The 18,550-nt window shown below is 39.7% G+C and overlaps 2 protein-coding genes across 2 annotated transcripts in view; one reads left to right on the top strand and one right to left on the bottom strand.

The window, feature by feature from the left end:
- The window catches only part of focad (focadhesin), a 113,701-nt gene extending 110,427 nt beyond the window's left edge, over positions 1-3,274 (bottom strand). Inside the window, exon 1 of the mRNA XM_083937438.1 lies at positions 3,246-3,274. The gene's annotated coding sequence lies outside the window, so the exon portion shown is untranslated. The remainder of the gene's footprint in view (positions 1-3,245) is intronic.
- Positions 3,275-7,488: 4,214 nt separating this feature from the next.
- Positions 7,489-18,550, top strand: part of mllt3 (MLLT3 super elongation complex subunit) — a gene marked incomplete at its 3' end in the record, with an annotated part of 62,458 nt that continues 51,396 nt past the window's right edge. The window contains exon 1 of the mRNA XM_083936702.1: positions 7,489-7,643. Within this exon, the coding sequence (XP_083792828.1) occupies positions 7,547-7,643 (97 nt within the window). The 5' untranslated portion in view covers positions 7,489-7,546. The remainder of the gene's footprint in view (positions 7,644-18,550) is intronic.

The following is an 18,550-nucleotide window of genomic DNA, read 5'->3' as shown; positions in this document are numbered from 1 at the left end:
CCTTACAGCAAAACAATATGGGATGGGCTGTACTGCTAGGTCTGCATTAGCAATAGAAGGTAGGACAATGCATAAACAGTGTTGAGCCAACAGTGCTTTAGAAATGACCCCTGTGAGGCTTTACTGTGTGACACTCACTGCTGCAAACTGCACACGCCGGACAGGCACGTGGGGTTTTCGATGGCCTTTCAGGTGGAACAACACACACTCTTTCACTCATGTTGGAAGGCTAAACACACACAGTTGTCTTTTTCAACAAATTACACAGAGCTGTAAAGTGAAGAGCTGTGACAGATACAAAACTATCAAGTCTTTTAGAGGTTTTTGGGATTGGAATACAACAAATGTTTTATTGCTTTTCCGTTCGAGGTGTCACTTGAGTAAAAGAACAACAGTATTAGCATCAAACTATATTTTAGGTCCCCAAAGTAAAGGTCGTTTCATGCCACCATGTATGTTCCAGTGGTAATTTTTCTTAGAAGTTTTTTTTAATAGGGTTGCAAAGGAGTGGAACATTTCTGGTAAATTTCTGGAAACTTTCCAGAAATTTGCCATGGGAAGTTAAGCTTGGGAATTTCTTCCTTTTCTTCAAAAGTATTGGAACATTTCCATGGGAGTTAATGGGAATTAACAGGAATAAACATTTCGGGGTAATGTATAGTCATTGTATTTAACTGTGCACTTAGCATTCTTCCATCACTTGCACAGATAATTGCCTGACAAAATGCTTTCATTTCATTTTACATCTATTTTTTCATTTAAAACATTTGTTTTACAAATGTTTGCATGTATATGTTTGCATGTTTGCATCTGCTTTTGATAATACAACATATTAATGTCCGTATATGACAAGTTAATACAGTCAGTATAAATTACCCCAAATTCCCATGGAAAGTTTCCAACTTTGAATATTCCTGGAACTTTGCAACCCTAGTTTTGAATATTATTTATTGATATAAAAAGGGGAGAGGCTCAGCTTTTATTGACAGATGCTCTCAAGGTTCCCTGTGGTCTTGACCTACTCTATATGTAAAGTGTCTTGAGATAACTTTTGTTATGATTTGGCACTAAAAAATAAAATTGAACTGAATTGAGAGGACACTTTTCATTTGTGATCCACTGTTGTCATTCTTAAGTCGGCCTTATGCTGCAGTCAACTACAATTACAGATTTTGGGGATTTGGCAGTTTTCAACAGGGAAACTCCATAGGGGTTTATTTTTTTCGGAACTTCAGTGAACCTAACCATCAAAAATCCTCAATAGTTTGGTTGATAATGAAAAAGAACATTTGCCACAGTCCTATTATTGTTTATCATCCCTAAAGCCAGGCCGATATATCGGTTGGCAGATATCATTGGCCAGTATTGGCCTATCACAGAAATATTGGTATCTTTCGGTATCAGCATATATGTTTTCCAATATGCGCCAATATGAAAAGCTTTTTTACAAAACATGAACATGCTCAGGGTGATTAAGAAGTGTTATATGGATGGTTAGATTTAAGTCTTACAAGCAATTTATGAACCATACCAAACCAATGAAGCATATAGCTATTTTTATTTATACTTTAAGTGGTCACCAATTGACTGATACTGTTTATGAAATTCAGTCAGCTACGTGTTTTTTCTATTTATTCTTCTTATTTATTATTTTGTCACTGTTCATTTCTACAATCAGTTGACAATCTAATTCTACATAATATAATAATGCTGAATATTCTTTAGTAAGGTTATTGTTTAAGAAAGCAGCCTTCTGAATACCTTTGCAAAGTCACATCAGTGCACAGTCCACATAGAAAAGGTGGATTTTCAGTCCGGCTCAATTCACTATATCAGCCTCCATATCAATAATGACTGAAGTTTTCCCCTCTGAAATCAGTATGGGTCTCACATATCCCATCAGTCGGCCCTAATCCTCTCTCATATAAATTACATTACAAAGTTCTCCGATCAGGATATCATGTTTACATCATGTTAACAGTGACTACAGAAATTGTGTTTTTAACTGACTTTATAATGTGGTCATTACATTAAGAGGTAAGGAATGCATAATCACACTTACATGACAGCCCCTGATGTGACATACGCATGTACAGTACAACTTTTATTCAATAAATGTTAATAAAAAAGGACTACTGGCTGGCTGCATAATAATACAAAAAACAGCTGTCAAAAATATATTTGCTTAACTATTTGTAATCGTATATTTCATAATTTCCGATGAAAATGCTTGAATCGGGCATGAGTCATATTCACAGCTCCAAAGAACTGTTTCAAGGAAGTGTTTGGAGCACAGGAAGGCAACAAGACTTCCCCAGGCTGCAGGAGATATGATGATTAGAGTCTATCCTTTAACTGGGCTGTTTGTTAGCTTTAACAACATTTGTTGCACTTTGTGGGACTCTAAAGACTAGAATGTCACCATATTTCCACCATTAACATGAAGGTGAGTCAAACCCACTGTTTTCTGTTGGGTTGAGTTATTTCTTTTAGACATGTGGGTGGTTATTCAGCCTTTACACTAGGTTAACTGGTTCCTATACATCGTCTGATTTGTGAATGCAATAAACAGTCATTTTACCAAATAGCAGAGGACTGCCAACATAAGAATGTATAGTACTAACTCAACAGAAAGTGAATATTCTCGTTACTTTACAACACTACCCAGCAGCAGACGTTACATCACCTGAATGAAGCTGATGTTGTTTATTCTGGCAGCAGGTTAGTGTTTGTTTTTTGTTTCGTGTTAGTGCCGAATCAAAGAATGGTGTCTGCTCGGTCGGGCAGTGCCTCCAGTAACGTTTAGTGGAATACAACCTTCTGCTAATGAGGTGGTGAAATTACAATGGACAGATGTTTGAATGGTGTTCACTGAAGCGCCCTCTCAATCCAGTCGTGGTCCTGATGCTGGCTGGCTACGTGTCATTCTACTCATACACAACCAGCCACTTAAGTGAGCTTTAGCACAAACCTTTGCTGAACTATTAATACTTAGTAATTACAATATACTCACATGAAACATAACACACAGCTAGCAAATTAAGTTAGCCGAACGGGCTAATAATACCAGCAACGGAGTTATCAAGACGAAGCTAAAGCTATTCAAGTGCCCATGCACCGTAATAACAAATACATTGTATTTACTCCTGCAGTGGACTGACTAACACATATGTCCCTTAGTTACAAGTGATTATAGTAAAGTAATTGAAAGTTATACATGGAACATGTTGTTGCCCTAACTTTACCTCATTCATCCAGCCTTCTGCTAACCCGCATGGAACTACGGTGTGTATCGAGGACCAAAATTGATAGAGACCGACTTGTCACAATCCATCCATGATCACGCACCGTTACCTTTCAGATTTACTGCAAATCAAGGAGAAGCAACCTTTAAATCAAGACTTCAGATCTTAATAGGGAAACTTTTAATAGTTTATAATAGTTAGATCTTTCTATGTTAACAGCTGGGTTAATAATTACATCATATAGTCAAAATGAAATATCAATTGCGTACAGAGTAAGACATGGGGACTCTAAGGAAGAATAGAATAAAAAATACTTTATTGATCCCAAGCTTGGAAATTGCGGTATTTTTTTTTTTTTTTTAAATAAATACTTTGAAGAATAAAAATACTAGGGTAACTGTTTATTAATTAGTTTTCAATTAAATGTCAATATTGGCAGTAGGCCTATGCATTTCAAACATGAAAATATAAATTAACATTGGATTTATTTATTTTTATTTCAACAAATTAAAAGTAGTTTATTTATGTGTACAAATGTGAAATAAAATGTGATTAACTTATCTCATTTAAATATTGGCAACAACAGACTCCCATACATTAATAACTTGCAAAAGTCCGACTAGCTAGTGAGAATTCAGTCAGACCAGTAAGTAACCAGTGGGAAAAGTTTTCTTTTCATAATTGTATAGTGCAGAATAATGTGAAGATAAACATCCAGCTTTTCCAAAGGTCCCCATATCAACTGCATTTTTGCATCATAATAGCTTGTAAACGTTGTGTTTCAGGTTTGTTTGTGAAATTTTGAACGATGTATTGTTGTCCCAATAACAGTTTTAATTGAATGAATCGTACAAGAATATTGGCGTTTGGCTGCTTTACGCAAGGCTGAACAGTTCGTCTACTCTTGGCGTGCTTTGCTCGCCGGTTTTCCCCTGGGACTTGAAAGCAACATAAACACAGGATGGTTGCAGCCACCTGATTGGATGCCCGCGTGTCTGCTTCTCTCTGATTGGCTCTCCGCCTCGTGCGCAGTCTGCAGTCCCAGCGGGTACACCAAGCTGCGCGTGCGCTTTAGCCCACAGCAGTGTTAGGTTTGCAGAGTTGAGACGGGAAAGTAACGGAAACAAGAGCATGTGCTGTTCATAATAAAAGAACGGGAAACAGAAAGGAAAGAACAGTATGTCAGTGAGTATATAGTCCGCTAATTAAGCTGTACTTAGTTTGGCAGCAGTTCAACTAAATTCAGAGCTGGTTGTAAGAATCCATTTATTATAAGTAGCCTACTGAAGGTAAAATGAGATCCATCCTCTGCTGGACCACCTGGGTGAGCAGCCAGGGGCCCAGAATAGCACACATGTGAAAAGATCATTTTATTGGATAAGTCATGGTACTTACTGCTGGTGAACCAGCAGATGAGCATCTAAAGGTCTACATTTGGATCGGTATATTATACTTAAAGATGAAAAACAGTTTGAGAGCAGATTATTGATGGACATGGGCACTTAGACTCAGACTCAGACTTAGACTTCTCTTTATTGATCCCTTTGGGATGAACTCCAGCAGCTTACAAAAACACAAGGGAGGTATAAAACTCTTAGCTAAATAAATAAAGAAAGTATATATAAAATAACCAATAAACTCTTACCTTAATAAAGAAAGAAAGTATATATAAAATAACCAATAAACTCTTAGCTAAATAAATAAAGAAGGTATATATACAGTAACCAATAAACTCTTAGCTAAATAAAGAAAGAAAGTATATATAAAATAACCAATAAACTCTTAGCTAAATAGAAACAGAACGTATACTGTATATAAACAGTAAGCAATAAACTCTTAGCTAAATAGAAACAGAACGTATATATATACAGTAAACAATGAACTCTTAGCTAAGTAAAAACAGAACGTATATATATACAGTAAACAATAAACTCTTAGCTACATAGAAACAGAAAGTATATATACAGTAAGCAATAAACTCTTAGTCACTACCGTTAAATAGTTGTTTCACAAGGCGAGGTCTGCAGGCCAATTTTACTCCCTTTGTCATGAATATATGAATGAAATGAAACAGAAATGAACTGTCATGGCAGTAGGATATGCAAACATCATACATCATACAAACATCACATACCGTGCTGTTGGTATGATGTAATGTTTCTTCTCTAAACTGAATCATAACTTTTGATGCCATAACTCCTGGATGTGCCTGCCCAGAGACTGCTGATGAAGTTGAACTGTTTAACTAACTCAGAGACAGTCAGTGATTGTCTATTGTCCCTGTTCAATAACCAAACAGACAGACAAATATATAAATAAATTAATGATGCAGAGGATTTTTATAGACTTATTTGAGTGTGCATAATACTGAATTTAATTCATTCAATAAAATAGAAGTAAATCAATAACTTCCCAACCACAGTCAGAATTGTATTCCTGGCACAGCATTTAGATTAATTTTGGGAAATATAGTTCTCTCTATAGTTAACTGAATAAATAAAAATAAGAAGCATAAAGGCCTAATAACTTAAATAACGTAATGTCAGAACCTTTATTTTTTATGCCTGGTCAACATTTTCTTAAGGACTCATGATCTCATCTGTAGCTCTCTTTCCAAAATGCTGGCTGTGCCAGGGCCATGGACTGAGGTAATAAATTAAAGTTTGTTTTTTTCATTTCTCAAAGGTTTTATTTGAAAACAAAGGAAAATAGATGTGATGGTTTAAAGCAATAATTCCACACTACTTGATTCCATAAGATACGTCACTGTCTTGGTGCTGACTCCAGCTTAGAATAATAAATGTGCCACAGGTTTTTTTTTATTCCTTGTGCTTTTATTATTGATAGTGTGGACTATAAAGTTGCAACTAACATTTATTAATCCTTTGGTCAAATGTGGAAAAATGTCACATGGTATCACGTGTCTAAAAGCTCAAAATATTCAGTTTATGATCACTATAATGAAGAAAAGCAGCAAGTTCTCACAAGTGAAAAGCAGGAATTCAATTGTGTTTAGCCTTTTTATGTGATAAAACATTAAATGGTTATGAAAATAGTTCCTGATTTCTTTCAATCAAAACAGCATTAAGATGCCCCTGTGTGGCTCCTGAAGAAATGTTGTTTTTTAAGTCAAACGCACGGTGTCACTTCAACGCAAATGGCGAAAGCAATGCTTCAAAAGCATTCTGCAATTTAGGGAGGTACACTGTGCATGTCTGCGCTGCAGGACTTTTATTTTGAAAGTCCGCAGCGGAAGTCCTGTAGGTTATTGCGGGCCATTGACAGCCGGTGAGGCTTTGAAAGTCTAGAGTGTGACTTGAGTCCAGGAGAGACCATGTCCGCCGTCACAGACAGACTGTACTCACCTCTGCTCTCATTTAAAACCAAGTCTCCATGAAATAACACTAACGCGGGGGCCTCAAGGATGGCCAATTCGGTGAGTAGCCAGCTGGAGGGGATGCGTGCCTGTCCGGTCTAATGGGGTGTGTTTTTGGACAGTTTGCTGTTTTGTCACACCGGGTTGGTCGCTGGGTTTTTTTTAAACTCCGTAACGAGGATTTTGAAGCCACACAGCTAGCTCGAGCCGACCCGCGCCGCTCGGTCCCCGGTGAACAGCGTAACGCACGTCCCGCTCAGGAAGCTGCCAGTTATAAAAAGGATTCTCCCTACCGCAAAAACCGCAATTTCCAATGAAGGTTACAGTCCATCTCTAATGTTACACGCAGTGCATAAAGTAGCACGCAAAACGGGTAAAATGCTTTCTCAATAATTTTTCTTCATTTCATTACAGTATCCTTTTAACAGCCATGCGACGGGAAGGGAGAGTGTGGCAGAAAACAGTGGGACAGGATTTCAGTGTAAAGTCAGGAGTCAGGTTCGCGCAGGTGTGTAGATTAGTTGAAACAAAATGTTTCATTAACTTAGCATTTAAAATGGAGTTTGACATGCCATTGTGGATACATGCCTATAGCATATATGAAAAAAAGAGGAAGGCGTCAAATCAGCACATTGAAGTCTAAGAGATTTATTTTAACATGCGGGATTTCAGTTGTGCAATGTGAACATTTTGGGATGGTAAAAATTCCTAAATCCTGTCCAACACGTGTGTCGGTCTGTCCAGAGTTTTTTTTGTTTTCCCTGTCTTATTTGATTTGAGTAGTTAATCTAACATCATCTTATTGATTTCTTCATTTATTTGTTGGATATTGATTTCGCAGGGTGCTGTTCAGGTGAAACTAGAACTTGGACACCGTGCCCAGTTCCGAAAGAAACCCACCGTGGAAGGCTTTACACACGACTGGATGGTGTTTGTCCGAGGACCAGAGCACAGCAACATTCAGCACTTTGTGGAGAAAGTCGTTTTCCACCTGCACGAAAGCTTCCCCAAACCAAAAAGAGGTACGGTGCTTTTATTCCTGCCTTTTTTGTGCTCTTTTGGTGTTTTCCGTGGCACCAATTCTCCAATGCAGCTGGGTTTCTCATGTTGTGAGAAGGGAAGACCGTCAGACAGCAGGGTTCGAAGCCATGTCAGTATCAAGCATCCACAGTGTGATGTGTCATGGATCAAGCCATTGATCCCTTTAGTTAATTGTGACCTCTGACATCCTTGGAGGGGAGCTTGTTTTTATGTTTCTCTGATGTTCGGTTTTGGTTCTGAGCAGCAACAGTAGCATTTGTCCTGTTGCAAATCGTTGGTTTCTAATGGCAAATTAAATGAGTTCTGTGTGTCTGAGAAGACAGAATGGAACGGTTGGAAACAATGTTCAATGATGCAGAATGGCTTTTATGGTTTTTGTTAGTCACACCCAACCTTGTGTGTGGGAGCTGCTTGATTTGGGTTGTGTAAAGGTGAAGCGGCAGTTCCAGGTTCGATTAGTGGGGGTTTTGGTTGGTTGCAGGCCTGCCATCACTCAGCTCCTAACAAGCCAGTGAGTCTAAAAAAAATAGTATTGCAAAATAGGAGGTCTTTAAAGTCAAAGTTAGACATATCATTGCCAGTCATCACAAAACCACAAAAGTATGTGTCCACATACTCTGCATATGCACACGTGTGCTGTTCACTGCTCAAACATGGTGCAATAATGGCAATCGCACAGGCTTCTATGCAAGATCCTTTTCTCAATGAATTGTTTTTTTCTATAAAGTGTCAAAAATAGTGAAAAATGACCATTATAATTTCCCAATTGCCTAAGGTGCTGTCTTATGAATCAGTGAAGCTCAGAATGGACCTGATGATTAATAGCACAGATGAATCCTTAGTGAATCGTACCCTTACAGTGTCAATTCAAAGGGGTGCTAGGATTTTCAGCCCAAGGCTGCACAGTGGAAACGAGAAGAAAATCAACTGCGTTTGCGTCGGGTTGTTCATGAAAAAAAATCTTCTTTGTTTGCCAAGGACTTTTCCCCTTTTTGCTGTGGTATTAAAACCAGGGGCAAGTGTCATTTTTCAGTAGTATTGTATCAAGTTTGAAATGCTACAACTCTAGTAGGTTTGCAGTGATGAGATTTGCTGTGGTCACAATAGATCTTTGATGCAGGTTGTCTACGCTGGCCAAGCTTGACATGGGCCCTCAGTAGTCGCATCTTGCAGGGCCAGCGAGGGTGCCCTGTTGGGCATTGATGGCCAAAGATTTTTCACCATGTTTCCCTCATGTGAGCTTTCTTCTTAGACAAAGTCACACAGTGTGTAAGCCCCATTAGTCAGTGTGGTCAGCCATGCATGGTGTGTGAGGTAAAGGAGTCCTAATGGAGCATCTGGCCAGGAAGGGATCAATTAAAAAGTCCTTGCTTAAGGATTTTTGACCCCTCTTCAGCCTTTGGTGAGTTTAGGGGTTGTTTGGTGAGACTAATGCTTGGCATCAGTCCAATTTTTATTCCTCTTGTTGTTCCCCATGTAATTATATAGGATTCAGGTTGCACAAAACATTTGATTTGTAGACTCCACCCTACCTTATATAATATGGGACATTCTCTCTGGTGTTTCTCTTTTTGTAGTTATGTTATTTGGACCAATACGTCCAACTGTCAGTTTGTGCCTTTAAAAAAAAAAAAAGTATGGCCACTTAAGTTTGATGCACACCGACCCAAACTGCATGCAGACTGTCTGACCTGTCTGACTTTTACATTCACGTATGTAGGACTGCAGCTAAGGTTGGATTTCATTGTCCGTTAATCTGCCACTAATTTTCTTTAAAATGTTTTGGTCAGGAGAAGGGTGGTGTATTAGCTAGCTGAGTAATCAACTAGCCTCATTGTTTTTGCTCTAAATGTATCCCAATCATCCAGTGTTCTGCTGTAAAAGAGTCTTTTCTTTTTTTTAATTGTTTATTGAGTTTTATTTTCAGACAGGAAATGTAGAAGAATGTGTGTTCAGTACAGACTTTAGCTTCACATCTTAAACTGCAAAATGCATACAAAACCATATAAATACAAATCCTAATGTCCTGATCAGTAATGTGCAACTCTCAACAGACATTAGGAGGAAGCAAGATGGCCCACTCTTGAGCTTTTTCCAGCATCAGCCCCATAAAAACAGCATGTTCAATTCTTTTTTTTCAGAGTGGACACTTTCACTTCATAATTGTAGCGTCTGACCATGTAGCCTGTTGAGGACACTTTTTTTTATTTGATGAACGTGGAAGCTGATATACGAAGATGCACTAACTGGGTTTTCTTTCTACGGGGAAAAAAGTGTGGACGGTGGTGAGTAAGTAATGTAATCTGTGCATGTCTAAACTCTGTAACAGAGTACTGTGGCAAGGTGATGTGCAGGATCATTTTAGTTCCTGCAGTAGTGCCTGCGGCGTGTAAGTTTATTTTGCCCTAAACTTTCAAAACGTATTTCTTTTCAGATCATGTTAAATGGTATTCCTAAGCTGCTGGGGACACCTGAATGATTGGAGAGTCTAATGTGGTAACTACAGTACTGTACATCACCTTGATTCATAACCAGATTAGACACTGAAGGACTTTAAAGAACCTTCAGAGCTTAAAGTTTCTCTAAAAGGCCTTTGATTACAAGAAACCAAATGAGGTTTGGCTTCTGCACACTGCATCCATCTCCCTCCACTTTTTGTGCTCCTGCCAAGTCTTGATAAATGTAATATGTGGCTGGAAGACTTAAGAGCCAGGAGAATACTTAACCTTCAATTCGTCTCGTAGCATGTGTCATGGCGTCAAGTCTCACGCCATGACACATGCCACGAGATCTTTCCAGAGGCTGTGAAGTCTTTGGATCCTGTGTGTTTTTACATGGGGACAAATTGTGAACCAAAGTGCTCCCTGATCTGTTGGCTCTTCAGATCTTCTTGAGCGTTGCTAGTTGAAACACAGCCCAGTGTAATTGTTGAACGGATCTCAGCTTCAAGTCCACTCTTTCTCCTAGCTTGCCATCACCAGACACCATAGGCGTAATTTAGGGGGGGGGATATTCCGGACCAGCCACCACAACCCCCCAAATATGATATCATAAATATTGATAATGAATTTTAAGTATTATCAATACGACAATGAGGTAAATGTTCTCAATTTAGCAGTAAATGGCAACGTGTGCCCCCTCCCGCTCTGAGATTTGGTTTTGCCCTCCTCGCTCGGACGTGTGCGTGTGATCAATGAAAACAGCACAGGAGAAAAAGAAAGATATTTTTATTATTTTGCTCAACCAACAACTTGATATTGTTGGTTGGGAAAAATATTAACATCTTCCCAACAGGAGGTACGCTACTGCTCGGGCTCCAGTGCCACCACCAACGAGTCGAATAATGTTAAGTGAACAGAAGTTAGTCCTACTTTCTACTGTGCTATGTCTTAGCCAGTTAGCCAGATTCGCTATTCAGTTCTGTGTTTATCAGCCAAAGATCGTCTACATTAGACACACAGTTTTCATGACACATACAAGGCAAATGCATTTTCTGCATAACGTAATTAAAAATGTTTTTTTGTCATAGTTAGAGCCTTGATTATTTCCTTCAGATCCATCAGCCCTTAAAAACAGCTGTAAAACATTTACAAAGAAATTCATAATTTTCTGTTTCCATGAATGTATGTATGTGAAATTATTATTATTATTTTCATAATATCCTTTTTTCAATATTCATATGACACCGCTCTCTGTTCGCTCTCTGTTCGCTCTCTGTTCGCTCTCTGTTCGCTAGCCATCGATCCACACAGCCGCGCTCGGGGTGGGGTTGCCAAGCAGGAGGCTAAATGGTCAGGTGGGGGACTCTGACTTCAAGTTTTAAGTTCCGCACCGCAAAACAAGGGTGTAAGCTTGCCATATTAACGCCACATTTACAGACCGAGGTGAAATATAACTACTTTATAATAATTTAATTAGGAATCGACTGATGGGGATTTTTAAGGCTGATACCGATTTCTTTTTCATCAGCTTTAGCCGAGGACCGACAGACTGACGATTTTCTTGAGCCAATATTTGGAACCGATGCCACTTTTGCTCTCTCAGTTTACGTCACAAAAATTACACAATGATGATAACATTTGTTAAGAGTCAATTTAAAAAAAAAAAAAAAAGGAACATTTATAAAACTTAAAGGCGTCTAAGGTGAGCAACATGGAGCTGCCTGTGGACGCCTATCTGTAAATATTGCTGGGAGAAAACTATCGGCGAATGCAGCAGCCCACATCGGCCGATGCCGATACACGTAAAAAACGCAAATATCGGCCAATAATATCAGGGTATCACTACATTTAATCAATTTGTCAAACAGGAGTGCCCATTTAAAGCTTCTCAATTGCTGTTTTCTTTAGTTTTTAATGTCTATGAATATTTCAGGTGCTGCAGCTTCAGTCTGACAAAAGAAGAGATTTGAACAAGTTATGTAAGCTTTAGAAATGTTGACTGTCCTAGAACATCATTGGGTTTTATGGCATTTTTTGTTTCACCTTATTTTTTCAAATGCAAGTGGCAGATTGACTGGTCGCTCGTTGATTATTCATTTTCTGTCAATTAATCACACTTTCAGCACTTAGTGTGTGGTTGATCAAATTTAATTTACAGGATCAAGAGATTGTGATTATCAGTTTTCAGCCAACCAAGATCAGTGAGGTAGTAACAGCAACAGTCTCACTGAGAGGTGACCGGCCACAGCTGGCTGCACACATGCAGCACGTTTTGGGGTCAATGCCAAGGATACTCTTCTCCTCACTTTAGAAGGAAGCTTTTCACTCACCTGCATGTCTTACACAGTGACTTTGCACCCACTCTTAAAGTAACATGGGAGGCCTTTAAACACGTCGTAAGCACATAGTCAATCTGTCAAAATGAACTGAGTGCTAAGATTTTGTTTTCAGCCCTACAGTCTGTAATGTGTAGGGCGTAGAGTCTGTAGATGACATTCTCCTTTTCTTTTTTACTTCTATCTACAAGGAATAGATTTGGACAGTGTTAGGAAAGTAGCTATTGTTGGTTACATACTGTGTAGCCTTGGAAACCTGATATTTAGTATGAGGAGTGGGACGCCACTGAAAGGAAAGAGCCCATCTCCAACTCAGTGGACTGACTCATCATGTTTACTTCTCCCTGTTTCATCTGGACTGTCAGAGGCAGTTTCAGCAGCACAATGCCTGCATTTATTTTTTCATCATTTCATTGTTTTTGAGATGAGAAAATAGAAAGAAATTCTGAACATCTTTCCTCTGGTACATTTGAGTACTAGCCCTGTGTGCTGAGACGCCTCCACCTGGATCTTCCCTTACATAACTGACAGCAGTGTTTGATAAATGGAAGTGAGGTGAGTGAACTCTGCTTCATGATTCTGTGAAAAGGACGGCAGCAGGAAAGCGTTTGTTATGTGGACCAGGGATCCCCGATGGCCTGTCAAGATTTCAAAGAAAGGGGTCAAGTGAAAAGAGGGAGCTGTAATCATATTTCAAACTCCCCTGAACAGATTTAAAAATGCTATGAGATCTATCATTGCCACTTGGCTCGCTCACAGGTTTCATTTAAGAGGTGTGTATTGTTCAGTTTTGTGTGCCACGCTTTATTTGCTCTTGTAAAGATGCTGACTACAGGTAGGCTCATGTGGCACGCTGATAGGATTTCAAACAGCTAATTCAGACGGTTCTTCTTATCAACACGTCACACAAGGTGTAACAATCAAAACGGAGAAAGCCGTTAGAATGAGAAAGTGATAAGAGAGCATGAGTGTATCTTCCTACCACCGTTCCTCCCACACTCTCAGTGATTTGTCGTGCAGCTCAGAGAAGCTGCCAGACACACATTAAGATTAATGACGAATCAGTCAGTAAAGCTGCCACAGCGCTTCATTATTGCCATGCGGTTAACGGGCTAGCGTTGAGACGTTGCCATGGAGATGGCCTAATGGCAATGCCGTTTGAACAAATGAAGGTAAAGACGCTCTTTGGAACCAGTGAAGGGGGTGCTATTTTGGCAATAGACGGCAGCGGCTCATGCTGCTTAAGCACCTCATTTGGAGCCTCGGCTGCCATTTAATCTACCCTAGAGACGGCATCTCTTCAAAGGTGTTTGTGATATTTCAGAGGATTGTCACTTTTATAGAAAGATGTAAGACAGTGTAATGGGAAAGAAATGGGCAAGCTTGGTGAAAGGAGTTTCAGATTTGTGGTCTGTGCAGCACAGGAAAGATCCACAAGAGCCGAGGTTCTTTTTGTCTTTTCTAAGACCAAGGTGCTCTTTGTTACAAAAACGCTTGAAACCAACATTTCTCCTGAAGAGAGGAAAAGAGGGTGTGTTGGAGTTTCCTCTCGCCTGGCCTGGCTTTGTAATCAAGGACAGTTTAACCACACCTAACCTCCAGTATTCCACTGATATGCTTTTTAAAGCTTCAGCACTGGCATATATTGATATACTGTGCTTGTTTACAATAGTTTCTGATATTTTAAATTAGGGGCGTTATTTTGCATAAAATCCACATATCCACAGTGGGATTTGGCATCTTTTCGGTACCTCAGGAAAAACAAAAATTTCATTTTGTCATTTTTTTATAAAAATGTAACAGATCAATCCATTTGTGTGAGAGCTACTGCTGGGGCAAGGTTAAGGATAATTCCTGTTCAACCACAGCTTGAGCTTGTTAAGAAAGAGGAATGGATGATTTCTGGAGTAGTGCAGCTTGTGCTCGTTTGTATAGCAGGGCTCCAGACTAACTTTTTGGACATTTTTGGGGCGCAACAAGAAATGTTAGGGGCACACATGGTAAATCAATAATGGATACAGAAATTACAATGTGCTGTTTCAAATTCAGTGTCACATTTTTATTGTGCACTTTTGAAGATGCAACATAGAAGGTAAACCAACAGCACCATCACTGTCATGACAGTACAATATTAAAAAATATACCATAAATTCAGAATAAGGGGTGTGACGAGACAATACACGATATTGAGTCCACGAGAACGAGACGCGACAAGATTTTAACACTATTTTAAAATATCAACCCCCTCTAAAAATGATCAACCCCCTCTAAAAATAATTTAGAGGGGGTTGAGTTTAGCAGAGAGCTGCGGTGGTGCAGCAGGTGCCTTTGCAGGGTACTTTGTTAGCCGGAGAAATAAAGTCAATGAATCAGTTAAACACTGTTGATTTCTTCCCATAGAGCCAACATAAACTATTTTGGTTTAGTAAATTTCTGCTGTCACTCGACTCGGGAGCTGTGTCACATACAGAGGCTTCAGGTGCGACTCTGACTAACAAAACTGCGGGAGCTCACGTGCTAGGTGTTTGTGTTGCAGTGCAGACGGCACTGCCTTCTTACACTGCTTACATATTGTTCCTGTCTTATCATATACATAGTGATATGGCGAAACATCTGGTAGCACACTCTCAAATTTTGGTCGCAAAATGCGACGTCCCTGTCACCGACTGGAAAATCATAACATCCCCCAAACGTTGGTGGCTCTTCCACCTCGAGTTTTAGTCCTTCTTATATGAGCTATACATCCAGGCGCTAACCCATCATGGTTTGGCTAAAAGATCACCAGTGTCCCACTGCCAAAGCTGTTCTGGTGGAGCTTGCTCTTTTGTATTCATGCTCCACAAGTGCCAAGTTATAGACCTAATTAGAGTTCATGACGCTAATTCTACAGTAAATATTTGGTTCACAGTGTGTACAAAACCGAAGAATGTTGAAAACCCAACCTCCGATACCAAACAGTTGAGGACAGATACACATAGAAATGTAGTCTCACTCCTATCTTATTCTCCTACTCTGTTTTGAGGATAAGCATAGGAAGCAGAAACTCATCACCTCATGTGTTCCCAATAGGGATGTTTGTAAGTGACTGTGATCTATTTGGTCCCATAAAAATGACTATAATTGCCTTTACAATATAATGTTTTTAGGACTTGCTCCATCATGTATGCTTTCTATAGAAACATTTTTTCAAACAGTTTTTCTTAAGGTGGAAAACTGAACTTTAGATATAGCCTATGGTTTAGAAATATTTCCAATAAATTAAAAATCTTCTCTGTGTGACGTTTGTCCTAATATGTTTTCAAGTTGTCCTGTTTGCCACAAAACTGTCTTGGTTTTCAAAAGGCCTTCTCCGAGACAGAAAATCACTTTCCTACACTTACATGTACTTAGAGTATCTCCTTTTCTTATAGAAGAGCGTTCTGTTCTGTTAGACAGATTGGTGTCAGCATAAGCCCCTTACACTGCACACACACACACACACACACACACACACACACACACACACACACACACACACACACACACACACACACACACACACACACACACACACACACACACACACACACACACAGACACAGATTGATGCCTTAATGATTGGGCCAACATGTTAGCCTCTGGCCATCTCCTGGGCTCTGTGGAACGCTCCATGGAACCTTTTAACTCCCCCCATCCTCTGCTCAGGCTTAATTTGTGGCTTGTGTGCACATACCACATAAGTCAAGTCTCTGCAGTGACCTATACATAAGATACAGATCCTCAGGCTGAAATATGTCTCGGAAGCTGTAGTGCATTCCTTTCCTCTTTGCTGTGGCTTTACTAATGTGATCTCCCTGAGCTCTGATGATACCAGTATTAATATGTTCTCAGAACAAGAAGGATGTTGTCCTCATTTGTGCATGTGTGGTTTCTTCTGTCTTACGCCTGCCTGAATGAAGTTTTACAAAGCAAACAATAGGGACATCCTCCTAACTTACCTCATTTAGTAAAATACTAGTGTTTGTCAAATCTAGTCCTCCCCTCTGTCTCTGTAAATTCACCATGAATCTTATGACCGTGCAAGGAGCTTTTTACACACTTCACACACACATTTATACAGGCTGCCCTGATCATCAGGATCAATTTAATTGGTCAGATGCAAATTCCCACACCAATGGTACAGCCGGTGACACTTGGACATGACTTTAGAAGCCAGGAATCGATCAATGGATGACACACTCCACTGCATGCAGAGAAAGGCTCAGAAAGTAACCTGTACACGTAGTGGTCATTCATTTCAGTCATCACAATCGTGACTGTGATCCCCATGCCGTTGTACAGCAGCAATTCTATGAGAATTACGGTTTTCTTTACAATCTTATGGGCCTGTAAAGATGAAACATGAACTACAGTTAGCAGAAGGCTAAAGTATTAGCAGCTCCATCCATCTCTGCGCCACATATAGACCTGGCATGTGTACTACAGCGTTTTGAGTCGGTTTCAATGGTTTTGTGTGGACACATTTTCAACACTTTAAGGAAAACTTTTAAAGAACAAGGGGACGTATGGATGAACCTTTAGTGAAAAGCCACTCGACCGATTTTTGCTCAGCACTACCTTACTTTAAGTTGTTTTTGTTTGTTTTTAGATAAGTTAAGGTGGACTTTGGGACCAGCCACTCACATTACAATGACAAGCTGCTCCTCTGAGTTTTGACATTTTTAGTTTGATCAAGTTGCGCATTAAAATAACAGCTACTGAATACCTTATTCTTAATGTGTCACATACATATTTAATCAACATTTAGGTAAATATTAGTATCAGATCAGACCCTGAATCAGATGATAAACGGTGTCAAAGGACAGGGCGTCCCTAGCATCCTTCTTTTTAAGATTAGCTGATAATTAAAACACAGTTTCAGTCTGTCTGGTCAACAAGCGGCAACAGCACGAATGACTGCTAACGTTTAGTTTGACCAATGTGAGTACAACTGTTCCATGCCTAGGCACAGCACGCTTCCCAGCCACGGCCTGGTTGAGAGAGGCGGCTTTAGTAAAGCATGGATGCACGAGTATGCGCACGTGTACAAGCATGAGTATTAACAGCAGTCCTGAGACTGTTTATATGCTGATTGGCTCCGACCATTTCAAGTGATGTGAGTGCAGGGTGGGCCTGGACCACTGGACAATCACGCTAAAGCACGGCTCAGATCGAATGGGCCAAGCTAATTTTTTAGTAATATAGACTAGCCTTTATATTAATGATTAATCTGCCGATTATTTACTTTATTAATTAGTTTTGTCCAACAAACTGCACAAACTAAGTTCTCAGAGTAGTCTGGTTTCTTGTGTACTTACAAGAAACATATTGAGTGATTATTGTTTGTGCACTGATGTAAAGTACTTGCGGATGAAACAAAGCTTTGAGGAGGATTTAAATTGATTGAATTGATGAGTTGAGTTTGCACGCAAAGTGTAACTGTTTTGTTATAGTTTTCTTAAATGCTTGTCAAATTACAACACAAAATGCAGCTTTCAAACAGCGATACTTGTCTCTCATCAGTCAGACAGTCAGGATTTCACATGCTGATACAGGAGGACTTGAGGATGTCATGGGGACAGTTTACTACAAATGCTGAAAACAACCCACAGAACACACATCACATGACTGTGATCCAGCTGCTCTGAGATCACTGATTACTGTATGTGCAGTGTATGGTAAAAATACCCAACTATTTGGGTAAAGTTCCTAAGAGCCCCTCCTCGTCCCCCTATGCCACTGGCAGAAAGCAAAGGGTTGCAGGAACCTGCCAGTAATTGTTTTACAATTCCTCAGATATCATATCTACTTGTATAGCTGGAACACAAAGTAAGCAAGAGCCATGAAAGCTGCAGGTTGGCTGCTGCTGCTGCTGCTGGCATGAATGAATGAATGGGGAAGGGGAGGAGGTGCAGATAGACAGGGAAGCCACCACCAAATAACAGGAACTGAGCTGTAAATGCCGGCTCTCCCTCGGTTCAGTCAATGAAAGGAGGTTGGAGGAAGTGGTTTATTGAAGCATGGTTTATATGGGCTGTCTGTTGGCAGCTCTTTCACTCTTTCTCACACGCCCCTGTCATAAAACATTTGTCT

Source organism: Echiichthys vipera (assembly GCF_963691815.1).
Source record: "Echiichthys vipera genome assembly, chromosome: 22".
Lineage (NCBI taxonomy): Eukaryota > Metazoa > Chordata > Actinopteri > Perciformes > Trachinidae > Echiichthys > Echiichthys vipera.
This window is presented reverse-complemented; position numbering and strand designations above follow the sequence as displayed.